General features: G+C 42.2%; 2 protein-coding genes across 3 annotated transcripts in view; one reads left to right on the forward strand and one right to left on the reverse strand.

The window, feature by feature from the left end:
• The window catches only part of LOC124312897, a 309,861-nt gene that overhangs the window by 58,096 nt on the left and 227,061 nt on the right, over positions 1-24,704 (reverse strand). The gene's annotated exons all lie outside the window — the stretch shown is intronic.
• Positions 1,326-24,359, forward strand: LOC124312849 (metabotropic glutamate receptor 2-like). Of its 2 annotated transcripts, none has more exons than XM_046777351.1 (18): positions 1,326-1,682; positions 11,062-11,442; positions 12,241-12,382; positions 13,392-13,546; positions 13,618-13,788; positions 15,643-16,039; positions 16,308-16,369; positions 16,548-16,660; positions 16,874-16,980; positions 17,105-17,254; positions 18,952-19,085; positions 19,601-19,771; positions 19,846-20,164; positions 22,333-22,448; positions 22,529-22,683; positions 22,792-22,927; positions 23,595-23,676; positions 23,758-24,359. In XM_046777351.1, the coding sequence occupies exons 2-18, from the start codon at positions 11,221-11,223 to the stop codon at positions 24,081-24,083; spliced, it is 2,958 nt and encodes a 985-aa protein (XP_046633307.1). In that variant the 5' UTR covers positions 1,326-1,682; positions 11,062-11,220; the 3' UTR covers positions 24,084-24,359. The 2 variants fall into 2 exon arrangements, with proteins under 2 accessions (XP_046633307.1, XP_046633308.1); XM_046777352.1 differs by having other exon boundaries at positions 23,739-23,850.

Raw genomic sequence — 24,704 nt, forward strand, 5'->3', positions numbered from 1 at the left:
GACGACTGTACAAACAAACGACGTTAACAGCTCAGCGGGTGGCGCAGCAGTAACAAATTTGGAGGGTGGCGGGCGTGGACCTTGTGAGTTTGTTTCCTTTTTTTGATGATATCCCGCACGCTCGGCGCGGTCGTGAAACATTCCCGATCAAAAAAAAAAAGGAAAGAAGGATGTACAAAATAAAGTTTGAAACTATTCAACAAGTTTATATATACTAGGCTGTATATGTTTTATACCTTCTTTACGTTATTCCCGTGCCGGGCTGTATACAGCAGTGTGTAAATTTACTCTCTAATAGAACAAAAATTAAGTGCAAACTGATTACATGTTTCCCGGAGCTTGTTTAGCCATGTTTCCTTTTTACAGTAAAATAAAAAAAGAATTATAAAACACGACCCTTTTCCTCTGTATAATGGTTTAAAAGAGCTTTTAAATATGATATAGAATCGATGTTGTTTTGTATAACAATGAATTCCACTGAAAAATTCCCAAAAAGTTGATAATACACAATCGATAAATTTCATCACGAGGCGGGTCGCATTACATAGAATAGACACTCTCTCTATACAGTCAAAAGTTTCCCTTGTGTGTGTGTGTGCCCAACGTCTTTTTTTAAATTCGAGGAAATTTGGAAATGAATCCCTCGAAAGAATATTCCAAACTCTTCTTCTGTTCTCTTTGATCAAATGAAAAATAAAAAGGGGATTTCTGAGGATTTCCCCCCCCCGCGGATTTCCCAAGGTGCCGCGGCGCTGGATGCACTGGAGCGTTCAGTTGTGCGCTGAGAGAGAGACTGTGTGTGTGTGTGTCCCCGGCACAGGAGAAACAGCATCAGAAGAAAGCATGGCTCCGATGAGCAATTATAGCCACCACCATCCAGCTACTACTGCTGCTGCTGAAGTAGTAGTAGAGTCTAGAAAGCGAAATTGAAATGTCTAATGTCTTTGACGTCAACGTCGAAAGATGTCCCTTTAATGAATGCGGAGCGACAGCTGAGCCAAAGGCAATGAGCGTCTACAGATTGTTGATAAGAAATAGACGCAGCACTAATAGCTGCTCGTTGCTGTGTACCTCGCCGTGTTGTGCATCAACCGGACACGAATCGCATGTATCTTTATCGCTGCGGGCTACTTCTACTACGCACATAGATATAGATAGATGGATATGTTAGTACCTGCTGGAGGGGTCCGGTGGAGTATGTCGGAGCCTGCGCATGGCTGATGCCGGATTCGTTGTAGCGTCCCGTCGATCGACGCCGGCAGATGCGCTTTGAAGACACACACACGCATTCTTGATGTGATTCCCCCCCTCTTTCACTGTGTAGACACACTGGAACCGACTGGACGGTAGTCAACCAGTTCCAGTTGATTCTTTGATCGGGAAGCATCGCGCATCACAACTGGCCAGCTCTCATCCATTCAATCCCTATAAGAATAAATAAATTGCAACAAATATTCATAGTTGTAATCGATTGGCGTTTTCGTGTGAAGTGTCTTACTGTGCCGGTAGCGGACAAACTTTTGAGCCGCAAAATTGTTTTTCTCTTTTAAAAAAAATTTGATCCGATGGATACGACAAGACAATTGCCATCGATCACAATAAGCGAATTCATAAAAGATGCTGGTTATTAATTGCGCCGTGCTCATTGGTGCTGGCCCTCGGCATTTGATTACCCGTCGAAGGTGAGTCCAGTCTTCCACTGTAAATGAAATTGAGATTAAATCCTTATTCCTGAGTCTAGAATTATTCAGGTAATATTACCTATACAGTACACTTCTTGCACCCCTCTATATATCCTCATAGACTATTCATTGAATTAAATATGGAAAGAGCGACACTGATGGCTCGATTGCCAGCAGCACAGCACCCAGTCGCTGACGCCATCGTTTGCTGTGCGTCAGCAAAAGAAAATATCGAGCCTAATATACGAATAAGACGGGAAAGAAAAGCGAGAGAGATCATTGGTTATATACTACGTTCTATATAGTAACAAAAGGATATAAAAAAATACCCCCGAATGCACATGGTCCGATGCCTACCGGCAGCAGCAGCTGCTGGGAATCTTGGGCGTCGCATATATAGAAAGTTATTTAATTCTTCTTCTCCGTCTCTGCTGGTACATGGTTTCCTTATTCGCGCCGTCTTTCCCTATTGGCTCTCCGTGAATCTGGTCTAGATATAATATTCTTTCGCCACGTCTTCCCTTTGTTGACGAAGACGGATGATGCGATTGTCGCTCGGTGGAAACGGGCAAAAATGGAATCGAGAGCAGCGGTGGATAGATCCCACTGCCAGCAGCAGAAAATAGATATAAAAATCAACCATCAAGGAAAGTATAAAAATATAAATATATATATACATCAGACCGGCAAAGATATATGATGTAGACACACCCGAACGTCTATCAACTGATGATGGCGAATTGTGTAGTAATACAAACACACAGCACCTACAGGAAATAAGTGGCAGGCAACGTCAGCAACAAAGGAAATCCGTGCTAACAAAAACACACACAGCACATGCACAGCAAGTTGAATGATATGCACGATGTGGCTAAGTAATCAAAAGACAATAGTTGCCCAGAGAAAATGAGAAATTGGTTCCTATAAAATAATATTTAAAAAAACTGTAAAAAGGTAATCATTAGATCTATAGGGCCGGCTATGTCGTCTATACAAGTTTTCTCCCGTTTGTTATATTCATCTTTGCCAATCGGCTTGCAAAAAGTTCTTGGTGACAATGGAAGTTATATTGTATACTTGGATCGTGGCGGCTCATTATCAAAGCTTTGAGAACCAACTTTGATTCCTCTATACGACTTAGTTATATAAGAATAGAGAATGACACTAAAAGCTACCATTGCGTTCGGCGTGAAAATGGTAGACTATCAAAATCTATTCTGTGTAGGCTATTAATTGAACCCAAAGACATTGTCGGATAGAATAGGAAATTTGAGCGCGTTCACGTTTATGGCCAAGGTGTGGTCTTATTCTAATTGCCGAGACTCGCAGTATACTACAATGGGATCAAGATTGTTGCAGTCGTAATGTATAACAATGGACTATACGTTATTAGTTTGTGGTGAAATTCCAATTTTGCCCAAGTTTAGGAGCTTTAGAGTCAGTCAACGCCCAGGGCAGATAAGGGAAATTGATGCGCTGTTAGGGCTCAAATAATAATGCAAATGGGCAGAAAAGCTTAGACATAACACAGGCTGGCGTTGCAACTATAGTAAAAAAACGAAATAAAACTAAATTCAACAATTTGGTTTTCCTTAAACAAGATAATAGACTAAATAATATTTGGTTTGTTATTCAGTTTTATCTTGTTTTTAAACTAAATAAAGTACAAAATAAAAATTTCCTAGTGGAATTGAAAAACCTACGTAGTTCTGAACGTTGAAATTGCTTCACCAACCACAACCACCAAGTGACTTTGTTCACATGGATCATATTGGACAAAAAGAAAACTTTGAGATTCCTGAAATGATGCCTTCCTCATTTTATTCAAATTAAGCCACGGTGGCCTCACATCACCCTGGCTCTGACCAGAAAAAAAGCTATGTCTGTGCTGCCAGCTCTGTACACTACAAAATAATTCACAGACACTGAGTTTCACCAAATGAAGACAAACATACCTGCAGCAAAACAGTAACAAAACAATCTATTTTCTTGTAGGTTTTATCTGTGACATCTTTTTCAAAAATTTAAACTGAAAAAGACGGTTCATAGTCGTTCGCTAAAAATTGTAGTCTGCAATCTGGGATGGCGATTGGCCGCCCAGTTTTGCATTTGCCAAATTGCGAAAATCAGTAGAAAATTGAACATTTTTAAAAATTATTATCAAGCTTTTAATTAAATTTTTATTAAAATAAAATAAAAACTAAAAATGAAATAAATCGAATAAAACCGAAAAAGACTATAAAACTAGATATTGGCAAAACTAGATTTGCAACGCTGTTATTACAGGCACCTATTATCTGATCTAAAGTTAGTAAGTTACGATACACTTGTTTCATAATTCTTGGCGGATTACCGAATCTGAATTCATTTTGATTATTGAGCTTGCACTCTTGCAGTTAACTCCAGCAGAAGCTTAAGCCCTTTGGGCTAATGGCCATCAGGGCTTTTTGGATTTGGTCGTTTGTGCTGCTCTTCTTTGATGCGTAATACCAGAATTATTGACGAGCCAAAAAAACATCACGTCGTGTTGCGGCGACCTTAACCGTCGTCTCTATACATAGTAAGGTCTCATTTATATTTAATACAATTCACGTCGACGGTTTCAAGTCGATATAGCGTAGTTAGTATATACAGTAGCTTATTGACAAAGTTGAGTAGGTGCAATTACAAATCGATAATCCAATAGATAAATTTATATGCGGGTCCACATACCCTTCAAGGTTCACAAGATTTCAACAGACTAAAAAAAAGAGAGATGTATTGTCGAATCGACCTATACATAGAAATAAATCGCCTGTAATAACGACAACAAATAAAAATTTCGATGTCTGCATCAACTTGGCCTTCCTTTTATGTGCATTATATATATGGACGTGAGCCTAATCGCAATCACGTCACCCGTGCAACGAGAAATGGCCGTCTGGATATATTGCAATGCAGCTATAAATGTCTAAGAAACATGTGTGTCCTTGTCGCTTGATATGGTTGTCTATATCAGCTCTTATAACTGAGAGAGCAATTGGTCGTCTATAATATAGCCGTGTCAGCATGCGAATCGAACTTGTTATATACCTATTGTATATATCCTACATATATATAGACTATAGTCTACGTGAAAAAATAAGACGCCATATATATATATACAGCTGGTAGAAGAGGGGGATTACATATTATATACGAGCGTTCGAATTTTCAAATGCATTTCCAATGTGATGGGCGTGTGGCGTGACGTGAAAAATCAATCAATCGAGCGAGGGGAGCCGCGCGTTCTTTATTTTTCTGGCGGAATTTGCGGGAATTTGTTGTTGTGTGACTGACTGTACACTATATATATCGTATGGCTAAAAATCACTCGGCATGTGTGTACGATTCAATGTGTATCGAACTGTGTCTAAAATGCATATTTGATATAATAGGGTTTTGTAAATGCGATAATGTTAGCTGAAATACATTTCGCTTGATAGATAAAGACATCGATTATATTGCGCTAGTTTTTATTCGCCACCACCACCCGTGAGGCTGTACATGTATTGTCTTATCATTCGCAGTGCAGCAGCAAGTCGGCACGTAGATTTGGAATTCCTGGCCAATTTTAAAGCGCAATTGCCCCGAGGGGAGCAAGACGCCATCTTGGTGTCACGTCGTCGTCGCCGCCGGGGGCTGTCAAAACAAAAGAAACGTTTCAAAATGATGATGCGCAGCAGCATACGAAATATATATAAAACACATTTCTCACCAAATCATTTAATTCGGCTACTGCTGTCGCCGGAGGGGGATAGTGTGTACCGTCTGTTACTTTGTGATGAGCCGCAGGAAATGAACGCGTGCAACTTTAGAGCTCTTCTTCTTCTTTCTTCGTATATAGAAAGACGCGGCGACGTTCTTATTCATCAGCCAAAAGGAGGGGGCTTGAATTAATGAGCTTTCACTTTCGCCCGGGTGGAATAAGAGAGAGAGCTACAGAAACCTGCTCCGGCGTCTTACTGGCTGCTGGTCTATAACCTCTGCTAGACATCGACAGTTTCCATCAGTGCGAAATCCATTCAAAATAGCTGATGATATTCGGCAGCGGGAACATCTCCCTCCCTGTATAAGATTTGCGTGGATGTTTATATGTTATCCAGCTGCTTGATATATAGGTGCACTGTATAATAGCTCATTAAAAATGCGGCTTTGCATTTCTCGGAACGGGGAAATATAATATGAAATGGACTATTGGCTGATTTGCGCGGCCATAAATGTTGATGGCCGTTATATTACTTGATTCATCACACATATGCATAAGCAGGGCTGCTGCTTTATCTGTGTGTCGATATGTTGTGCGATTTTCTCATTTCTTATAACTTGCGGCGAAAGTTGTTTGGCTTCTGCACGTTTTCCAAATTGATTTCCACGGAATATAACTCACACAACAACGTTGACAATTGCTGGCTTTAATCTATAACGTTATTTCCTCCGGGCGTGCGGATTCGGCTCCAGCAACCGGAAACTTTGTCCCCATCTGCTTTTCCAGGCCCTTTATTGTCCTGTATTATATAATTTACGACGTTGAATTTTCTACTTTCAGTACTAAATTCTTCCAGACACACTATGTGTTGTTGTGCGCTGCTGAAATTTGTTCGTCCAATGAAAACCCCCAGAATAAATATACAATTAGAATACGTAAAACTTTCCGCGTGCGTCTAACAGCTGATCGACTCTTATTATTAGGGGAATCTAATGCCATCGTTGATTGCTCGAGGGGACACAATTTAAAAATTCCATACAACTAATACAAAAAAACAAAAAGTCAAAATAAGAAACGAATAGACATTAGAAATCGGCAGATTAAAAAATCTATGTGACTCTCACACCGCCGAGCGTTATTATATATTCCGTGTATATGACGGGAAACGAAAGGGTGTGGCCAAATGCCAAGCGGATGCGAACGACCCAGCAGTGCTGCTGTACATCAGTGCTAGAGTAAATATTATAGATTTCGGCGGCTTGCCAATCATCACCGTTATTATATAGACGACACATCCTCCGTGCGTTCAAATAAGAAAAGAGCCAGCGGCGGTATATAATTTATATAGGCATGTCCCGCGCATTTATAATAAGTGCCGCGGGAGGGATTGAGAGGGAGCGGGACAAAACGCCAGACGGGAAAAATTGAAGACAAGCACGTCTGCCAATTTTTCTTTTCTCTGCTCCCCCCCCCCCCGTCGTTATAGCCTACTATCTATAAAGAATGGACGACGGTGGATGCGGCGCTACTCCAATAACTGTAAAAACACAGATCGACAAGGAAGTCATCCAGCTCTATATATAGCGCTTGCTGGATGAACAAGCGGTCGTCCACTTTTAGTTGCCTCTGGTTCTCTCTTTCTCTCCACTTTCCCACGTTCTCTATATTATTCGGTAGAAATTCTTTTACATGTCGTCACATCTATGAACATGGGGCGAGAGAGATAGACGGGACTATATCTTCGATTTCACGATTTGTCCCGGTCTATAATAGTCAGAAAATCTCTTCTCTTTTGATTATCGATCGAGCTGCTGCTATTATTCGGTTTTCTGCATCTTATTATTATTATCCTCTCGCGGTTGAATTCGCGGATTAAAGTGACTGAAACTATAGACGCACGCAATATGTGTGTATAAGCCAGCAGCACACAGACTGCCGTGCTGGGCTGTTGGGTCTCGTTATACAATCAAGACCTAAACTATATGCAGCGGAAAAAAAAACCTCTCAAGAAAATTGCGACTTATAACATCTATAGAGAGACCCGATGCTCTGCTATAAGACTTTAATTTCCAGCAGAAAAGCGACAAACGATATGTACTATTCAGGGATGATTGTCTTTCCATTTAAGTCTATACATAAAACAGTATAGTGGGAGTTGATGCCAGAGTTATGGGCGGCCTATAAATGTTTGACGTGCTCTAGGTCGCGGTAATCTCTCCGGGAAAAAAAAAAAGTCTATGAAAATATGGCGAAGAATCGCGAAGAATTAACATAAAATATGACCCGTCACATTTCTATAATACGCGGCTAATGTGGTGCGGTATATATAGCAAAGCATAGCTGCACAGCTGTGTTATAATTTATATAACGTCATCAAACATTTTGACTCTTCATTTACAAAGCTTGGCAATCATATAACGCAAATGTTGATGACAAAGTTTCGCAGGACATGAGCAATACAACTCTGTCCCTGTGTGCCATCATCATTATCTTAATGTGTGATGATGACGGCCAGAGTATTATTATAATAGACTGGGCCGGCAAAACTTTCTCTTCTTCACGCACTAACTTGATATGACCCAATGGTTGTGTGTGTGCTGTTTCATATCTTTTAGCTTGGACATTTTTATTTCAAACGGGTGACGTAAAGGTCATCGATCATGGCGGTCATCCTCGTCCGCTTTAAAAAAAGAAAAAAAATGGTTATTTATGATTATTTCTATAGGTTCACCGCACCCGAAATAATACGAGCCTGAGAATATATACAAGACTCTGCTGGGGTTATCACTATGGCAAACGTCAGTCTTTCTTCTCTATATTGAATTGTTGCATCAGTGAACCCAATTCCTTCCTATATAGCCTATTCTTTTGTGCCGTATAGAGAGAGAGAGCTTCAAGAGGCATTGCATTCACCGAAATCTCGGCGAGTCTATTTCATCTCACACCGTCGAAACTTTTATTTTTCTTTCTTTGCCATGCATTGTAGAAGCGATCGATTCTTCATGTCGGAAAAAAAGGTCTCTCTTTATTTCTTTGGCACCAGCCAGGAAATTCAAAGTGAAGGAAATCCAAACGCGGGGGTACAACATCAATTGCCTTTTTTCATAGATTCAATTTTCGCCGCATTTCGGTTCATAGTTTGATGAGCCCTGCGTTTAACATACACACAGACGTGTATAGGCTATGTCGAGTTGATGCATCAGCGATAATAGGTGTCGCCCAATTTCTTTCGTATCGCCATCAACTAATATTAGCGCGCGCGCGCGTTTTTCAAAATTTAAACAAGACTGACATATCGCGCGTGAAACGCCTGCGGGTGACTGGAAGCTAAATCACGGTCGCTCTCAACTTTTTTCGATCCGAAATAAAAATAAAATCAAATCAAAAGCTGACTTTTTTTAGGGGGGAAAAGAAACTACTGGAATATTTCCGGTTGCTGGTGCGTCACGAACGACAAGGGAAAATAAAAAAAGCAGACGGATGTATATGCACACACACATATAAGCGCAAAGTTTCTTCTTTTTTTCCGTCCCGGAAAACTTTGGGACGGAAAGCCGTTGAGACCAACTGTTTCCCGTCTTTTTTTTTTCCTCCCGCTCTCTAAAGTATTTGTGCACAATATTATTCAAATCGAGAGGAGTATAGGAAGGCGAACGCATTAAAGAAAAAAATTGTTTATCAAATCGAATCACAAGCGCCGCTCTTCTTCTTCTTTTCACTCCCGCAGGAATGAAATAAAAGACGGATAAGGTTGTCCGCTGTCACGGCACAGCCGGGTGTCGGTTAGATATAAATTTGGCGGACCCCATCCAGTTCAGCAGCGCTATATTATAATACATCCTCGGAAAAGTATGTGTACGCTGGCAATTTATTGCCCTGCTATTTATGTATGCACACATGCAGAGCACACACGGATATATTAATATTTCGAGTGGATTTCAATGCTGTAGATGTATAACCGCACACCGCGGGAATTTACTATTTTATTGAAAGGCCTTTTTTGATGAAAACAGCCGGCTCCGCACCGAGTTCACTTTGCCTGGCCAGCAGTGTTTTATTTGGCTAACGAGAAACTTATGCTTTGAAAAGATACATGCAGGATGTAATGTGTTTTATATCAAGTGCGACTGTTCATTATACATTCGCTTTTGTTTCCCCGTAAAGTTTTCTGGACTGCTGGATATTATATCGCAACTATCTTTTTTGGGGCCGTTTCGGCACGGTGCGCTGGTTACGTAAACTCAGATTATACTAGTGATTCCTGCGCGTATCCTTTTCATCATCCTCGCTGAAAACTTTTTGGTTGGAGCTGCTCTATAAACTTTCCCGAGTTGTGAAAATTCAACCCACAAATAATGAAAAAGCCAAACTGAAAGTAATAGAAATAGTTTCTAGAAAACATCGATCCATATTATTCAGACTCTACTCGCCATACCAACTGAAACCGTAGAAATTTAATTGAATTAAAACTACAGTATTACGTATACTGGACGACCTTGTATATAGACTATATTAGCGTTCGTGTCGCTGGTATATACACAACTCTATACAAGGTCCCCTTCAAAGTGATAGTACACATGCGAAAGTCTATACTACTACCTATTTGGGGTGCTGGAAAATGGGCCAGCACGTGATGCACTTTCTATATAGTAAGATGTAATATACCATAAGACGCAGCAGATGAAGGATGGAACCCTGTGGAGTTCTGGGCCGGCGATGGTCTCCCACGAGAATGCGGGAAACAAAAGGACTCGGGGCGGTCGAGTTGAGATACTATATAGACGTCATCAATTGATAGACCGTGCCCCCATTTCCTTGGCGTGACAGATTTCCTATATAGATAAAGAGAACGGATATATAGAATTCTGAATCAAAACACATTCACGACATCCATCGGCTCTTGCCTATAGAGAAATAAAAGAAACTTTTTTAGAAGAGAGGCTCTTTTTTCGTATTGCATTATTGTCGCTTATTGAATTGGCTGTCTGACAAGCATTTGATGTCGACCTTAGAGTCGTTCGGATTGCGTGAGTGCTTCCCGTCATCCATAAAGATGGCGGGGGAAGATGAAGAAAGAGATGCAAATTGAATTTCCGATTCAAAAGAGTCTCTCACGAAAATATAGTTCACGGTCTTTTTTTTATTCTTATTGATGTAAGTGCGGCTCCTAGACGATCAGATGTACACGATGTTTATTATATAGCTTCTTATCGTCTATGTAAATGTCAAATTTCCGTCGAGGATCTATAATGTATAACTGGCAACTCACCGATGGGTTTCTCGTGTTAACCTAAAGGAATGATGCAACATCTTGAATGTCTAGATTGCCGTTTCTGTTATCCAACCGTGTGGCTATACAGCCACTCACGCTCCATTCCACTGACGCAATCTTGGACGCATTGTGTGCAGCTGCAGTATCCGCTCTACATTAGATTGTCAATCCATTTGGAATGGGAGTTGTATAATCTGTAATATAAAAGACCCGGTGGGTATACTGCTGTGTGATATTGATTTTAGGATTAAATTCCAGGCACTATAGTCACTATTAGTGAGAGAGAGAGAACGTACAGTCATCGATGAGGATTAAATCGGATTAAATCGCGTCTCTAATGTGTTTGATTATTGAATTATATACGTTACGCGGGTGGATAGGCACAGCTGCTGCGTTTTGGACGTCCCGGACCACGGCAAAGTGTCCCGCCGGATCGACTAACATAGAACAGCAGACGGACGAATCACAAATCGACAAGTTTCAGCGGATTAAAAAAAGAAACAAATTTACAATTTCGACCGGGACCAGCTGATTCCATCATGAAGCTTCAGATGATGTTGATGTTGGTGATGATGATGATGCCACTGTTGGTCTTGAGTCTGGTTCCAGCCTCCATTTTCCGGCCGCCTTTTAACTTCACTTGGCCGACGAAGAAAGCCTCCGATGTGGAAGGTGAACTCATCCTCGGTGGTCTCATGATGATCCACGAAAGGCAAGAAAATTTCACCTGCGGACCAGTCATGCCTCAGGGTGGCATTCAGGTACAATTCCGTTCAAGAATTTCGTTCGTGAAAATGTTCTGCTACCCAATACTTGACTTAATTTCCATCAACGTGAATTAAAAAAAGGCGCGAAAATGAGCAACACGATGTAGAACCTCTTCCATCGACGAATATACTGAAAATGAGAACAATTCAATCGAAGCTGCGTTGTAATTCCAACATTGATTAAATTAATAATTTTTTTAAAGATAAATATTTAAAAAATTGTTGAAATAAAATTCCTTTATTTACTGACCATCTTTTCACTCATTTTGATTCGAAACATAAGTTTTATTTGTGTTATTCATTTTTTTTAAAATATATTTATGTATTTTGGCATTGCAACCTTGCTCGGGTTTCCGGTCGACCGAGTATCTCATTGTAATATTTTTCGTCGATGGAGAAGGTTCCTCATCATGTTGCTAATTTTCGCGCCTTTTTTTAATCACGACTGTGTTGAATTGATGGACCATTGGGATATTTTTGATAATTTTGGGGAAATTTTCCATTTCTAGTATTAGAAGGTTTGTGGATGAATATTGAAATGCCTTTTTCTCCCACTTGATAAGCTGATTTAATTTTACAGCATTTGATATGAAGCATAGCTATTTTTGTTGATACGTAACTTTAATTGTATTTTGTAACTGAGATTGTTACATTTCATTTCATTTGACTTTACTTTGCTTTTGAAATTGAAACGTAAAAGATGAGTGAACTTAGAGTACAGTAAATTGGGTAGTAGCTATAGTACACTTTTACTCGTTCAATATCTATTAATATGCTTCTGTAATTTTGAAGGCGCTGGAGACTATGCTGTACACCATTGACCAAGTCAATCCAATTCTGTTAGACACAGTCGGTTTCACCATCGGCGCCCACATCCTGGACGATTGCGACAAGGACACCTACGGACTGGAACAAGCTGTCGCTTTCATCAAAGGTAATTATAAAACACATTGAACGTAATAATAACGTCTAGCCTTTGCTTACAAATAAATGCGGATTACATTATAGCCCGATGCGTAATGTATAGCCGAGGCTAATAGGCTCGTTATCCAACAGTATTGCCATCAGTTCGTCATCATTCCTTGCCCAGCAGATCACACAATAGTGTAGTGTGTTTCTCCACATACTTTACGAGCCCATAAAGACCATTAATTGGGTTTATGTCCGCTAATGAGATCTGCAATTCTATTCCGTATTTACTCCCGTCATTAGCGCAAATCGACAAACAAACCGTGATAATGTTATACATATCTCTTACATTACAATTTACCGTGAACCCGACACTGTGTGCAATTCTCCCAACAATGATATAAAAGGTAAACACGTAATCAAATGACGCAATCCGAAACTGCTGCTGGCGTTCCTAACAATTCTGAATATTTTCGTCTATAGCCTTTTCAATAATTAGGTCATCGATTCGCTTGTTACAAAAAACGGAGTATCAACATAACAGTTAATTAGTGCGTGTATTTACTTTTGTGAGTGTCTGACGGCATCTCAAATAAAAAGGGTAAAGCAAACAGCTAGTTTTTAAGTCGATGCACATCGAAGTGGGTGGGGTGCCACCTGAACTTATCTATATAGTCTCTCTAAAGTGCCGAGCCGGCCCACTCAATGCGTTGCTGGATGTTGACTATTTGAGCAAAACGATTCACGGGGATTTGCTGTATAAGCTGCAAGTGATAAGAGACTTATTGGTAAGAATGGGAGCATTCGACGCTCTTTGGATTTTCTCACAGGGCCATTCAGGATCTCCCGCTAAGTGGAATTGCAGTGTATAGCGCCGGGTGGCTACTCGAGTGGAAGAAGAAAAAACATTGTCGAGTGCTCAATTAAATTACATTGACGTGAATTTCATGGCCATTGTCGGTTGGCAGCGTTCCAGCCAGTCGTAGTTTCAGTGTATGACCCACACCATGTGCTAATTTGGTTTTCATATGCAGGTTCTATCAATAATATCGACGACACGGAATACAAATGTCTAGACGGGACCGTGCCGGACGTGAGGAACAAGGTTATCTCGGGCGTCGTGGGAGCTTCGTCTTCGGGGACGTCCATCCAAGTGGCCAATCTTTTGCGACTCTTCAAAATCCCGCAGGTACCTATATATACGAAGGATCGATCCTGGTGGACGACAGCTCAAAATGATTCACACACATTTTCCTATAGGTTTCCTTCTTCTCGTCGAGTCCCGAGTTGAGCAACAAGCAGCGCTTTGAATATTTCACGCGGACCATTCCATCTGATCATCACCAGGTGATGGCCATCGTCCAGATGATCCGCTTCCTCAAATGGTCCTACATTTCCATCCTCTACGAGGAATCCACCTACGGCATTAAGGTAATAAACTTGTGATATTTTTCGACTTGGTTAATTGTGTTTATTCGGTATATTAATCAACATTTCGCGCTATTGATCGAAGAGGAAAATGCGCAAGCTATTCAGAAAATAATCCATTAACAAGACCGACTATACGGCCTGAAGAGCGGAAAAGGTTGAATTAGTTAGGTTAAGGGCTAAGTCAAAAGAAGAATAAGGAAAAAGTGGATGGATCGTTAGCTGGAATATCCAGCGAGGAAGTAACAGCAGATGTCTTCAGCATTCAACTAATGATGTCTCTACATATCTCTAACGCAGTCGTCGCCCATTGATATAGCGGGGGGTAAAGTAGACCGAAAGTAAAGGATCGCACTGTCAATTGATAGACGGATGGGGTTCTATAATCCGCACGTGTAGCCATCAAAACGATATAGCCTGACAGAAACTTGAGTCTTTTGGCGGTAATATCCCGTGATCATTTGGTAGCTACGCAATCAACTTGGTTATATAAAGAATTTATGTGCCAGGTCCTAGATCCCTCCAATAAGTTAAAAGAAACCAAACAAAGAAACCTCAAACGAAAGTTGTTTTCATCGACACAAAATGGGTTATTTTTTTCCGGGTTTTGATGAGAATATAAGGAAGGGCTCAAACTGTCTCGAAAGTTTCTTCCCGCCGAGCTGCTTCGGGAAAATGCTGGAAGCAGTTAGTAGCCTACCGTCATGCCCCGGTTGTTAGGCATGTACTACTTGGAACCCAAGCACTCGGCACCGTAAACATTTCTAAAAAAAAAAGCCCTTGCGCCAAGATATCAGAAGATGTGTTCAATTCGTCTTTTGCATTTAAATAGTTCCTCAACACGTTTTCCGTATAACTTTGTTTGATACCAACTGAATTTTCCTCGGTACAAAAGAATATAGATAAAAGGGACTATGTGCAGAGAAACAACAAAGTGAGAAAAGAAGAAGAGCGTCTAGTGGAATGAATACGGAATCTTTATAAGAGTGACGATCGATCGATGCTTTAGTGTGCCGTAACCTCATCATCGGGAAGTAATAATTGGTTGGCTGCTCGTCCAACCAGGTAAAATGTAACCAAATTCAATCATTTTCCTTAATTATTCGGCCGTGCATTTTCCAAGCCATTTGGTTAGAAATTTTTGCTGAGCTTTCAGGACGCAATTGAAAACAACCGACGGATTTCTTCCCCTTTTTTCTTTAGGTTTAAGAAATGGCGTAGACCGTGTGTTTACCGTATTATTTAAACGATTTCCCTAGAAAGGTTTTTTAGCTCTGCGACACTATTTAACTGCTAAATAAATATTCCGGCGCACACTCGTCATCGCTGCCTAAAAATTCCAGGAATTTCAATCACTTAATAGGTAGACCTGCTTTATTTGGCTCACTAATATGTTGGCTTGTGTATTGATCAAAAGGAAGCGAAAGGGGGAAAACATGTCAATAGCTTTTGATCAATAGTGATCACGGGTGCCAATATTTGTCTGGTGGCCAATACATAGTCTCGCATAAAAGCGACCCCTCCGCGAAAGCATTAGATTTCCATTTGGCCCCTCAATGCCGCCGCGCCCCACTGAAGTGCACCATGGACCAGTCGCATCCCCCCTTTAGACTATACATCAACTACTCTTTTGAATACATATAGATGTATAAGGAAACTTTGTGATCGACTGCTCAAACATTCAGGGCGTCTGATGGATGACAACACTCGGTCTTTCTGGCTTGATATTATATAAATACGCATCTGCTTGCAAATGGATTCGCCCCACAACGGTTCAATATCCACCAATGTTGACTCTGCCATCTTATAACATATATTTGAAAAACTCATGAAATGCATTTCTCCATCTCTTGACAGGCGTTCGAGGAGCTGGAAGTGCTGCTGGCCAAGAACAACATTTGCATCGCCGTCAAGGAGCGACTGGTCAAGGACTCTGGTGTGGCCGGCGAGGCGGCCTACAACGGCATCGTCCACAAGTTGAACTCGAAACCCAAAGCCAAAGGAGTCATCATCTTCGGGTCGGATCAGGAGGTGTCGGGAGTGATGCGGGCCGTGCGGCGCAACAATCTGACGGCCAATTTCAATTGGATCGGCTCGGACGGATGGGCCGGCCGCCTCCTCGTCTCCGAAGGCAACGAGCCCGAAGTGGAGGGAACGTTGGCCTTTCTGCCGCAGGCTCATCCCGTCAGAGGATTCGACAATTATTTCCTCTCCCTCACGCCGCAAAACAACAAACGAAATCCATGGTTCATCGGTTAGTTGCCCAATTTTATTCTACACTTTCTGTTTTTGCTTTTCCCCGCTACGATAAGGATTCCTTCCCGGGGGGAATTCTTCCATCGATGTCGGACAAACAAGAAAAATTGGGTCCCTTTTCGAAATCCAATTACTTGTATCGCCTTTATTTTGATTTCATTTACCTTCACATAATATTTGTAATTGGCAATTGGTCGTAGAACAGAGTAGGAAAACAAACAAGTATCTAATTTGTTCGCTTGTTCTCTCTAATTAAACAACAATAGAATTTTGGGAAAACCATTTCCAATGTCGTTACCCAACGAGTCCGCCAACTCCTTACAATCAGGTAAGCCACACATAATGTGCAATTTCACATGCCTCAGTTACATTCCCGGCCGTGTTTCCGGCTGCAATTTAATATCAAAACACATATATGGAATGCTCATTGTTAATGCCAAGTTATCTCGGCGGCATTACTTTTTCTTCTCGTTCTTATTTATAATTGACTTAATTTTCTTGGACAGGACTGGCAACGGATGTGCACAGGTCGGGAGAAACTCACTCCCGAAAGCGTCGAGTTCGAGGGGCAACTGCAATACGTTTCGGACGCCGTCTTGGCGTTCGCCAACGCTTTCAAGTACGTACCCACTTTAAACACAATAAAGTCGACTCTGCTGTGCTGCTGCTGAGAGAAACAACACAGAAAAAGGGACTTAATTTATACCAGAGAGCCAACAACAGTCAGAGCAGAGACTATTATTAACAAAATCGAATAAAATGGCGTCCAGGCCGGATCGATGTAATGAACGATCTTTTCTTTTTTTGTATTTGAATTCATCCATTCTCACAGGGACATGCACCAAACTTTGTGTTACGGTCGCAAGGGCCTCTGCAAGGAAATGTTGCCCATCGACGGCAGCGAACTGCTCAAATATCTGAGACGGGTCGAGTTCACAGGTGAGTTACATTTTGTTTCGCCCATCAAAAGATTAGAGTGCCACTTAATTCTTTGATGGCCGTGATGAAATGAATAAAACAATTGACTAACTATTTGATACAAATCCCTCCCGCCTATATCCAGGATTAAGCGGCGACCGCTTCCAGTTTGACGAGTACGGCGACGGCCCGGCCCGTTACGACCTGATTCATTTCAAGCAAGTCTCGCCCGGTCGATATCGAAGACTTCGGATAGGCGAGTACCACTCGGGCCAACTGAAACTCGATACCAACGGTATTTTTTTTTTTTTAATTTTTAACTGAGCGTTACCTCCTGCAGGAGTGTCGCTCGAATGTATTTTACGGTTTCATGGCAATATAGTTACAACACATATGTACATTACTTTGTTCCCGTGGCGCCACTCACGGATGGTGTTGGAACCAGAGGCACATGGGAGGGATTAGAGGCCAGGATAGGGGCAATATACAGGGAACATAGTGCATGGCGAAAACTAATACACGAGTAAAACAACACGAATAAGACAACACGAAAAAGGGAAACTGGGCCTATTTACACCACGCTGGGCGGGCGATCATCCGCGAGCTCTGCTTGGCTTTTTTGAGTCTACCCGGTTTGGTTGCACCTTCAAGACCATCAGCCGACGGCCACCGGTACAGCCTCCACCAAGCAGAGAGCGGTGAACACAGTTACAGCGGGAAAATCTCTGGCTTGCTTGAAGTTAGAGATTGGGCATAAGATCAATATGTACAATTAAATCGCAAGGGCTCACACTCTCCTGACCAGCAGGGGAGCAGAGCCGCAATTTACACAAGATAAGAACCGCGGGATGACCTCCTGGGCAACCTAAGTAAATCTTAGGGCCAAGAGTGAACATCGAGAGCGGTAAGGTACAAGAAGGGAGGAGAAGAATAGAGACCAGAGCCAATATTCAAGCAATTAAAACATGCCTATCAAAACAAGAGGAGAGAAGATCTCAAGCAGTGCAGTGGGTGGGTGGGCAATTCTAGGAGAAGCCGGAAAAGAGAACGGGGGAGCGACTCGTCACAAGCCATCGTTCCAACGCAGACGCTTGGTTGATCGAATAAAGCGAATGAAAGCTTTCCAAACAACTGGATTAGACGGGATGGACGAAAGTGGTCTAGGCCAAAGGCCATCAGTAGAACGGCAGGAAGATGAAAATAAAATACGTTGGTGGAGATACCAACGGTATTGGCTCTTCCACATGTACTCTATATATACGTGTTATTGCGTCAGATTACGTATAGACAAAGGATAACGTATACCAAAGACAGTAGGGGGGTAATGTTATAGACTCTTAATGAAACGTCCTCATATTTCTATAGGCTAAATACGATACATTGTCGTTTAGGCAACCCTTGGTTCTTTTGTCGATCTTTTTTCATGTTGTTGATGCTCAGTTCTCCAATTTCCGTCTTTATGTTCAAGGGTTGTAGGCCAAAGCTTACGTAGTACATCGAGCTCAATAACATTTTTGTTGAGCAGTTTTCTTTGTTGCATGGCTAGCAGCCTAGCTAGAAGTTAAAGAGAATTATAACAAAGTTCACCTAGACAGTTATTAACAACTTGTTCGTCAAAAAGAAAATGGGTCGCTTGTTTAGCGCAAACATCAGTTGCTGCGCTCAACCTCGGAGCAATTGGCCAACTTTTCCCTTCGGCTGTTGTCCTCCAATTAAATTGACTGTGACTTAACGGAAATTGCCCTTCAGTGTCCGCATGTGTACGCAGTGGTTACATATTGGGGTTTGAAGTGTTTGGGTACTTTACGCACTGATTTATCGCTTTTGAAAGAAGCTTAGAGAAACTATTTGAAAGAGTCGCTCGTGTCCTGATAGGTTGATGCAAGATAAATTATTATTTATTTTGGTTTTGTTTCTTTCTTCTTCTTGTTCATTGTTTTTTTGTTTTGTTTTTTTTGTGTCTTGGGCCAATTCTATTACGTCACTTCTCAGAGCTGCGATTCAGAGGAGATCGGACGACTCCGCCGGAATCCATTTGCAGTCGCCCGTGCAATGCGTCGCAGGCCAAAAAGTACGTGGAAGGCGAGGGATGCTGCTGGACGTGCGTCGAATGCGTTCTCTATCAGGTAAAGTATAGGACGCTCCTCTCCATTCCTAATAATATCTGCCCCTTTTGTGTGTGTGTGCTACTATCGAATCGCATGCTCCTGTAATAAGGAGCCGACTGGACTTACATTAACTGGTCATTCGGCGGGACGACGACACGCTCGGGAGACAACCAAAGAAATGTGCCGCCGTCCGCTGGCCAAGGGATTGAATTCCCTTCAGACGTTAGGGCACGACATTGCATATATTTATGTTGAGAGAGTCAAAGTATTAAAGGAAGAAAGGGGCATGAAATCAATGTTCCCTCGTGGCCGTTTCATGGCCAACAGGAACAGATAAAAAGCCCCAAGACTTTGCCGTTTCGCCATCAAACGGACCGACCCGTTGGATTTGTTGTTCCTTCATTCGATCCCCTACATGCGGATCGATGGATTTCAAATAAAAGAAAGAAAAAAAAGGGAACCACTGCGCCATCTGCAAGAGACTTTCAACAACAATTTTCTAATTTTTGATTTCCGTGTTTTGGTCAAAACAGATCCGGAATCCGGATGACGAGACGCAATGTTCCGCTTGTCCACTCGGAACTTTACCCAACGTCGAGCGGAGTCAATGTCTGACCATTCCGGAAGTCTATTTGCGTCCCGATTCCGGATGGGCCATTGGTGCCATGTCCTTTTCTGCCGTGGGAATCGCCCTCACTTTTACGGTACAAACATTTCATTATTTAATTGAATTGAATTAGAAAAGACGAAATAATAATTTTAAAATAAATTAAAATAGGTATTGGGCGTGTTTCTGCGGCACAATGACACGCCGGTGGTGCGAGCGTCCGGACGGGAATTGAGTTACGTTCTGCTGAGTGGGATCCTCCTCTGTTACATGGTCTCGTTCCTGTTCGTTTTGCGACCGACGGACGTCGTCTGCGGAGTCCAGCAGACGGCCATCGGCCTCTGCTTCAGCGTCGTCTACGCCGCCCTTTTCACCAAAACCAACCGGATCGCCCGCATCTTCCGCGGCGGCAAGAAATCGGCCGGACGACCGGGACTCATCTCACCCAAATCGCAGCTGGCCATTTGCGGCGGTCTGGTCGCCATTCAAGGTACGATTTGTTTCATTTCTCGGAAAAGCTCAAGGTGAGTGCGGCAAAAAGGAACTTACTACTCCAAGCCATTAAGTTGATTTGAAGTATTTTTCGGATAAAGTCATTACTCCAACGAGCTGGAATGATTCGTGGGGGGTAAATCTGTGGCACATTTTTTCCCGTTGCCTTTTCCCAAGGTCTGGTGTGGACATATTGATTCATGGCCGGTATCCAATTTGGTCTGGGACTGACATCCGCCGCAGCTGGAAACAAAAGGGAAGACAAGGAACAAAAGGAGAAAGAGGCTTAGTAAGACGACAAATACTACAAGGGGCGATCGTGGTGAGCCAAACGGAAGTCAAGTACACGTATCGCTGGCGTCTTGTCGTTTAATTGACATCTTCAGGATCATTGTGACTGACGGCCAATAGAAAGGCGCCACACACGTATAAATCGCCAGTGTCGTCGTCGTCGGCAGTTTCATTCGTCGTGGGACAGAATTGGCTCTGCAGGTCATCAGGTTTCCCGGTGAACGACGTCAGGTTATGAATGAGCAAGTTAAAAATGTCTGATAGGCCCGTCTAATTGAACCTATCAGAATTACGAGTAGTTACCCGTTCATCTCATTGACGGGCATTCCACTATCAAGCATCAAGGTTCAGAAATAGCGTGTGGGTTCTGGTTTGAATGTTATCATCGATTTTTTTTTTTATGGAATCAAATGGGGATGTTAGACGCTTATGTGTATGGGATAAAACCTATTCCGCTCACTCCGGCCAACCGTACACTAGTAGGATTGAAACCATTGTCGATTGCGCAGTCACCCTTGTAGCATACCACCAGCATTGAGATGGTATTTTTCTCTCCCAATAGGACTTTTAAACGATTGAAATCGGATTACTAACTTACAACCACTCCAGCGATTCTTATTCGCTCCTTTTTCAAATGGTCCGATTCCCCCGGTTACATTCTTATAACTCAAAAGTTATCAACTTGGAATTATTTTAATAGGGACGATCGCTCGCTTGAAAATGTTCTTCCATGTACTAACTACATCACCATGACTATATAGTGATTGTTAATCGACTCGGCATCTAGTAGGGTAGCTGAAAAGCAACTCTCAATGTAGAGCTTTAGTGTGTTTAAGTCGTCAGCGTGATTCCTTTTTTAAAATATTTACTAAAGTTGAGATATATCGCCGACAAACGTTCCACCCGAAGTTTTCCTCCCAGCAATCCCTTTTTTTTTAAATTTTTCTTCCTCCCTTTGAATATTGTAACGGTCCACCCACCTACGCAACTCATCGAGGCAAATACATAATATTCTTATTTGGCTGAGCGACAAGATCGGAAAGTTTGATGAGCCGCGTTCCAAGAAAAAATGGCTGGGACTAGTAGGTGGGGTCGATGGTGTGGAAGATGTTTTCTTTTTTATTTTGTCAGGGCTGGTTGATAGATGGCGTCAGCTGTCTCCATGGGAAAAAGAAAACAAAATCATAATCGGAGCTACGCTAGTACGCTTTTTTGCTTCCTCAATTAGTCTATCTATAATAATTCCTTTGATTTACCCAATAGAAAGAAGATGGATGAGACCAAATGAACACATTGAATGCGATTTGTATTGATTATGACTGTGCAGCTGCAATCGTGATTTCTACGAGTTAATCAGTGAAGGAGATTAGGTATTTAGATTTGTACTGCAATCCTTTGGCTCTCTGTCTAGCCGCCAGCACGTACTTTGCGTTCCGTTATAGACATCGCTGGATTTCTAGAAAGTACTCATATTATACCTTTAGAGGTTTATGCATCTCCAATGACCTGTATTGTACCCCGAGCACTTTCTAGCTGAGCTCTCAGTCAGACATGTGCCAAAGGTTCGATATTTCCCGATATCTCAACTTCTCTATGCTCCCAACTTTGCCATCGAATTAGTGATTCATTAGCTGACGCCGAGGCCTCGGCTAACGTCTTTCCCTGAAGGATTCGTCTCAACTTATGCCCGTATTGTTAATAATTCAACTTTCGAGCTGAAACCGGTCGTCTCAGAGTAGTTCATCCTGTCGAAACCTCCAAGTAGACTAGTCTATCTCTCTGAAAAGGTCAAATGTTGTAAGAAACTAAAACTAAAAACGTTCGTCTGATGCACAGCATGGTTTCTAAAAATTCATTTTTAATTATTTTGCACAGGGCTCATCTTGCTGACGTGGCTGTGGGTCTCTCCGTCGGTGGCCAGACACGTTCACCCGACACGTGAAGACAATCTCCTCGTCTGTTCCTCATTCACAGACGCCTCCTACATGATGGTAAAAGACACCCGTGCAATCAATTGCCCAACTCATATGTCACCTCAATTTTGTCTTATTTTTTCTCTTGTGAATGAAAGGCGTTCGCTTATCCGATCTTGTTGATCCTCCTCTGCACCGTCTACGCGGTGGTCACGCGCAAAATTCCCGCCGCTTTCAACGAGTCCAAGTACATTGGATTCACCATGTACACAACTTGCGTCATCTGGCTGGCCTTTGTGCCCATCTACTTTAGGTTGGTTCATCTCAACTTGTAAATAAATGACGGCCGGCGCATCTTTATTCTAATCTTTCCCCCTTTTTACTTTTTGTTCCGTCTCATTCCGTCCGGCGGTTGTGACAGTACGGCCAGTCATCTGCCACTGAGGATCACCAGTATGAGCGTCACCATCAGTCTGAGTGCCACCGTCACGCTGGCCTGCCTCTTCTCTCCAAAACTTTACATCATCATCTTCCATCCGGAGCGCAACGTCCGACAAGTAAAAAAAAAAATTAAAATGCCGCCAAATTTCGCTCCTTTTTCTGACATTTAGTGTTTCACTAAATTACTCTGCAATAATGTTTCCTTAACTAACGTTATGCCTTAAAAAGAACTCACGTAAAAAACTTAGAAGGGGGATATAGTCTGCGGAAGAAAAAAGGAGGCTATGAATCAGGACCAAAAAAAGGGGTGGAGTGCCGCAGATGAGGTCCATTGAAAGCGCGAGTTATATGGCGCCGATACGACGACTCTATTTCCAAATGTTTTTGAAAGGCGAGTAGCCGCTCTTACACAAGTCACCGGCGGTACACAGGCTCTAGCTGAATTCGAGACTGTGTATAGAGACTATTGAGATGTTGACGAGGGGCCTATAACATTTCCCATACATACACACACAGAGTAGAAAAAAGAAACAAGTTAATGACAACCATTTGTCAATCGATTGCGGAAGAAGCTCCGAGCTGGAAATGGGCGAACAGAAGCTATATTCCACCACACGCCAGTTGACGTATAAGAAACGATACTGCCGATAGCCCCGCCCATTCTGTTTAAAGACGAGTTAGTTATGGCCGCTTATGCTTGGGCAAACGAAGAACATGCAAGCCACATCACAGCATTTCAAATTCATTAATATTGATTTGTGTGCCTATACTCTTTTTTTTAAGGCTTTGACTGTGCCGACGGCCAAGGCCTCGATCCAGAAGAACTCCAGCCCGTGCACCAACAACGGACATTTGTTGAACAACGGTACGTCGTCTTTGTTTAATGATTTCAACTCGAGTTATAAAATTACAAACGATGATCCATAGTTTATTATCACACATGCAGGAGCGAATAAGACGACTGAATCTGTCAGAGGTCTGATGGCTTCTTCCGCTATTCAACATCCATCGCCGACACCTTCGCTGTCTTCTTCCTCTCAACAGCCACCGCAGCAGCAGCAGCAGCAGCAGTTGCTCTTTCCGGTAGCTCATCTCCACACGGAAGTCGTTCCGGGACAGCCCTACGAAGGCGATCTGACGGTCAAAGTCATGACCAACAGCGGCAGCATTTCCGTGTCTCGTGTTCATTTGACAGATAAAATCCATCACAACAGCATCAACAACAGCAGGCACAGTAATCACAGAACACCCTTCCGGCACGTCTCACTGTGAATTAAGAGAAATGACATTTCGGCTGATCTCATTTCATTCTTTTTACAAAAATAATTTTAATTCATGTCATTCACGATGATTGTTGCACTGGCGCCATTCAGAGAACTGCGTCCATCATTCAAACGTTTTTACCTCTATCTCTCGATAAATAAATAACAAACCTATAATTCGCATAAACAATAAAAGCTAATGTCGTCTATCCTGTTCGTTTGTAAATTTTAAAGAAATGTAATTTGCCTTTATTCCCCAGTCATAAATAAAGATTGAAATAATGTCTGTTCTCATACAATGCAAATCGAATACAAAAATCGGCCTAACACTCGGATCTAATCCGCCGGAATTGGTCCTGCCGACGGGAAAATGTGCAACAAACAAATATCGGTCGGACTTATGACTTAATATTTTTAAATTTTCGAATACTATATAGGCTTGTATCGTCACATATTTTACCGACAGGGAATGGATAGGCCTATATATTTAACTGTACCGCCCTTATTACTTTAAAGCATTCAGCCGAAACCGCATCCAGCCGTTTTACTGATTCCTGGGCCCCCACACAGCACATAACAACCGGCGCTCGGTGCTTTACTTGATGGTGGTCACCGCTCATTGAACACCCCC

The sequence above is a fragment of the Daphnia pulicaria genome, chromosome 9, assembly GCF_021234035.1.
Source record: "Daphnia pulicaria isolate SC F1-1A chromosome 9, SC_F0-13Bv2, whole genome shotgun sequence".
In the NCBI taxonomy this organism is placed as follows: Eukaryota; Metazoa; Arthropoda; class Branchiopoda; order Diplostraca; family Daphniidae; genus Daphnia; species Daphnia pulicaria.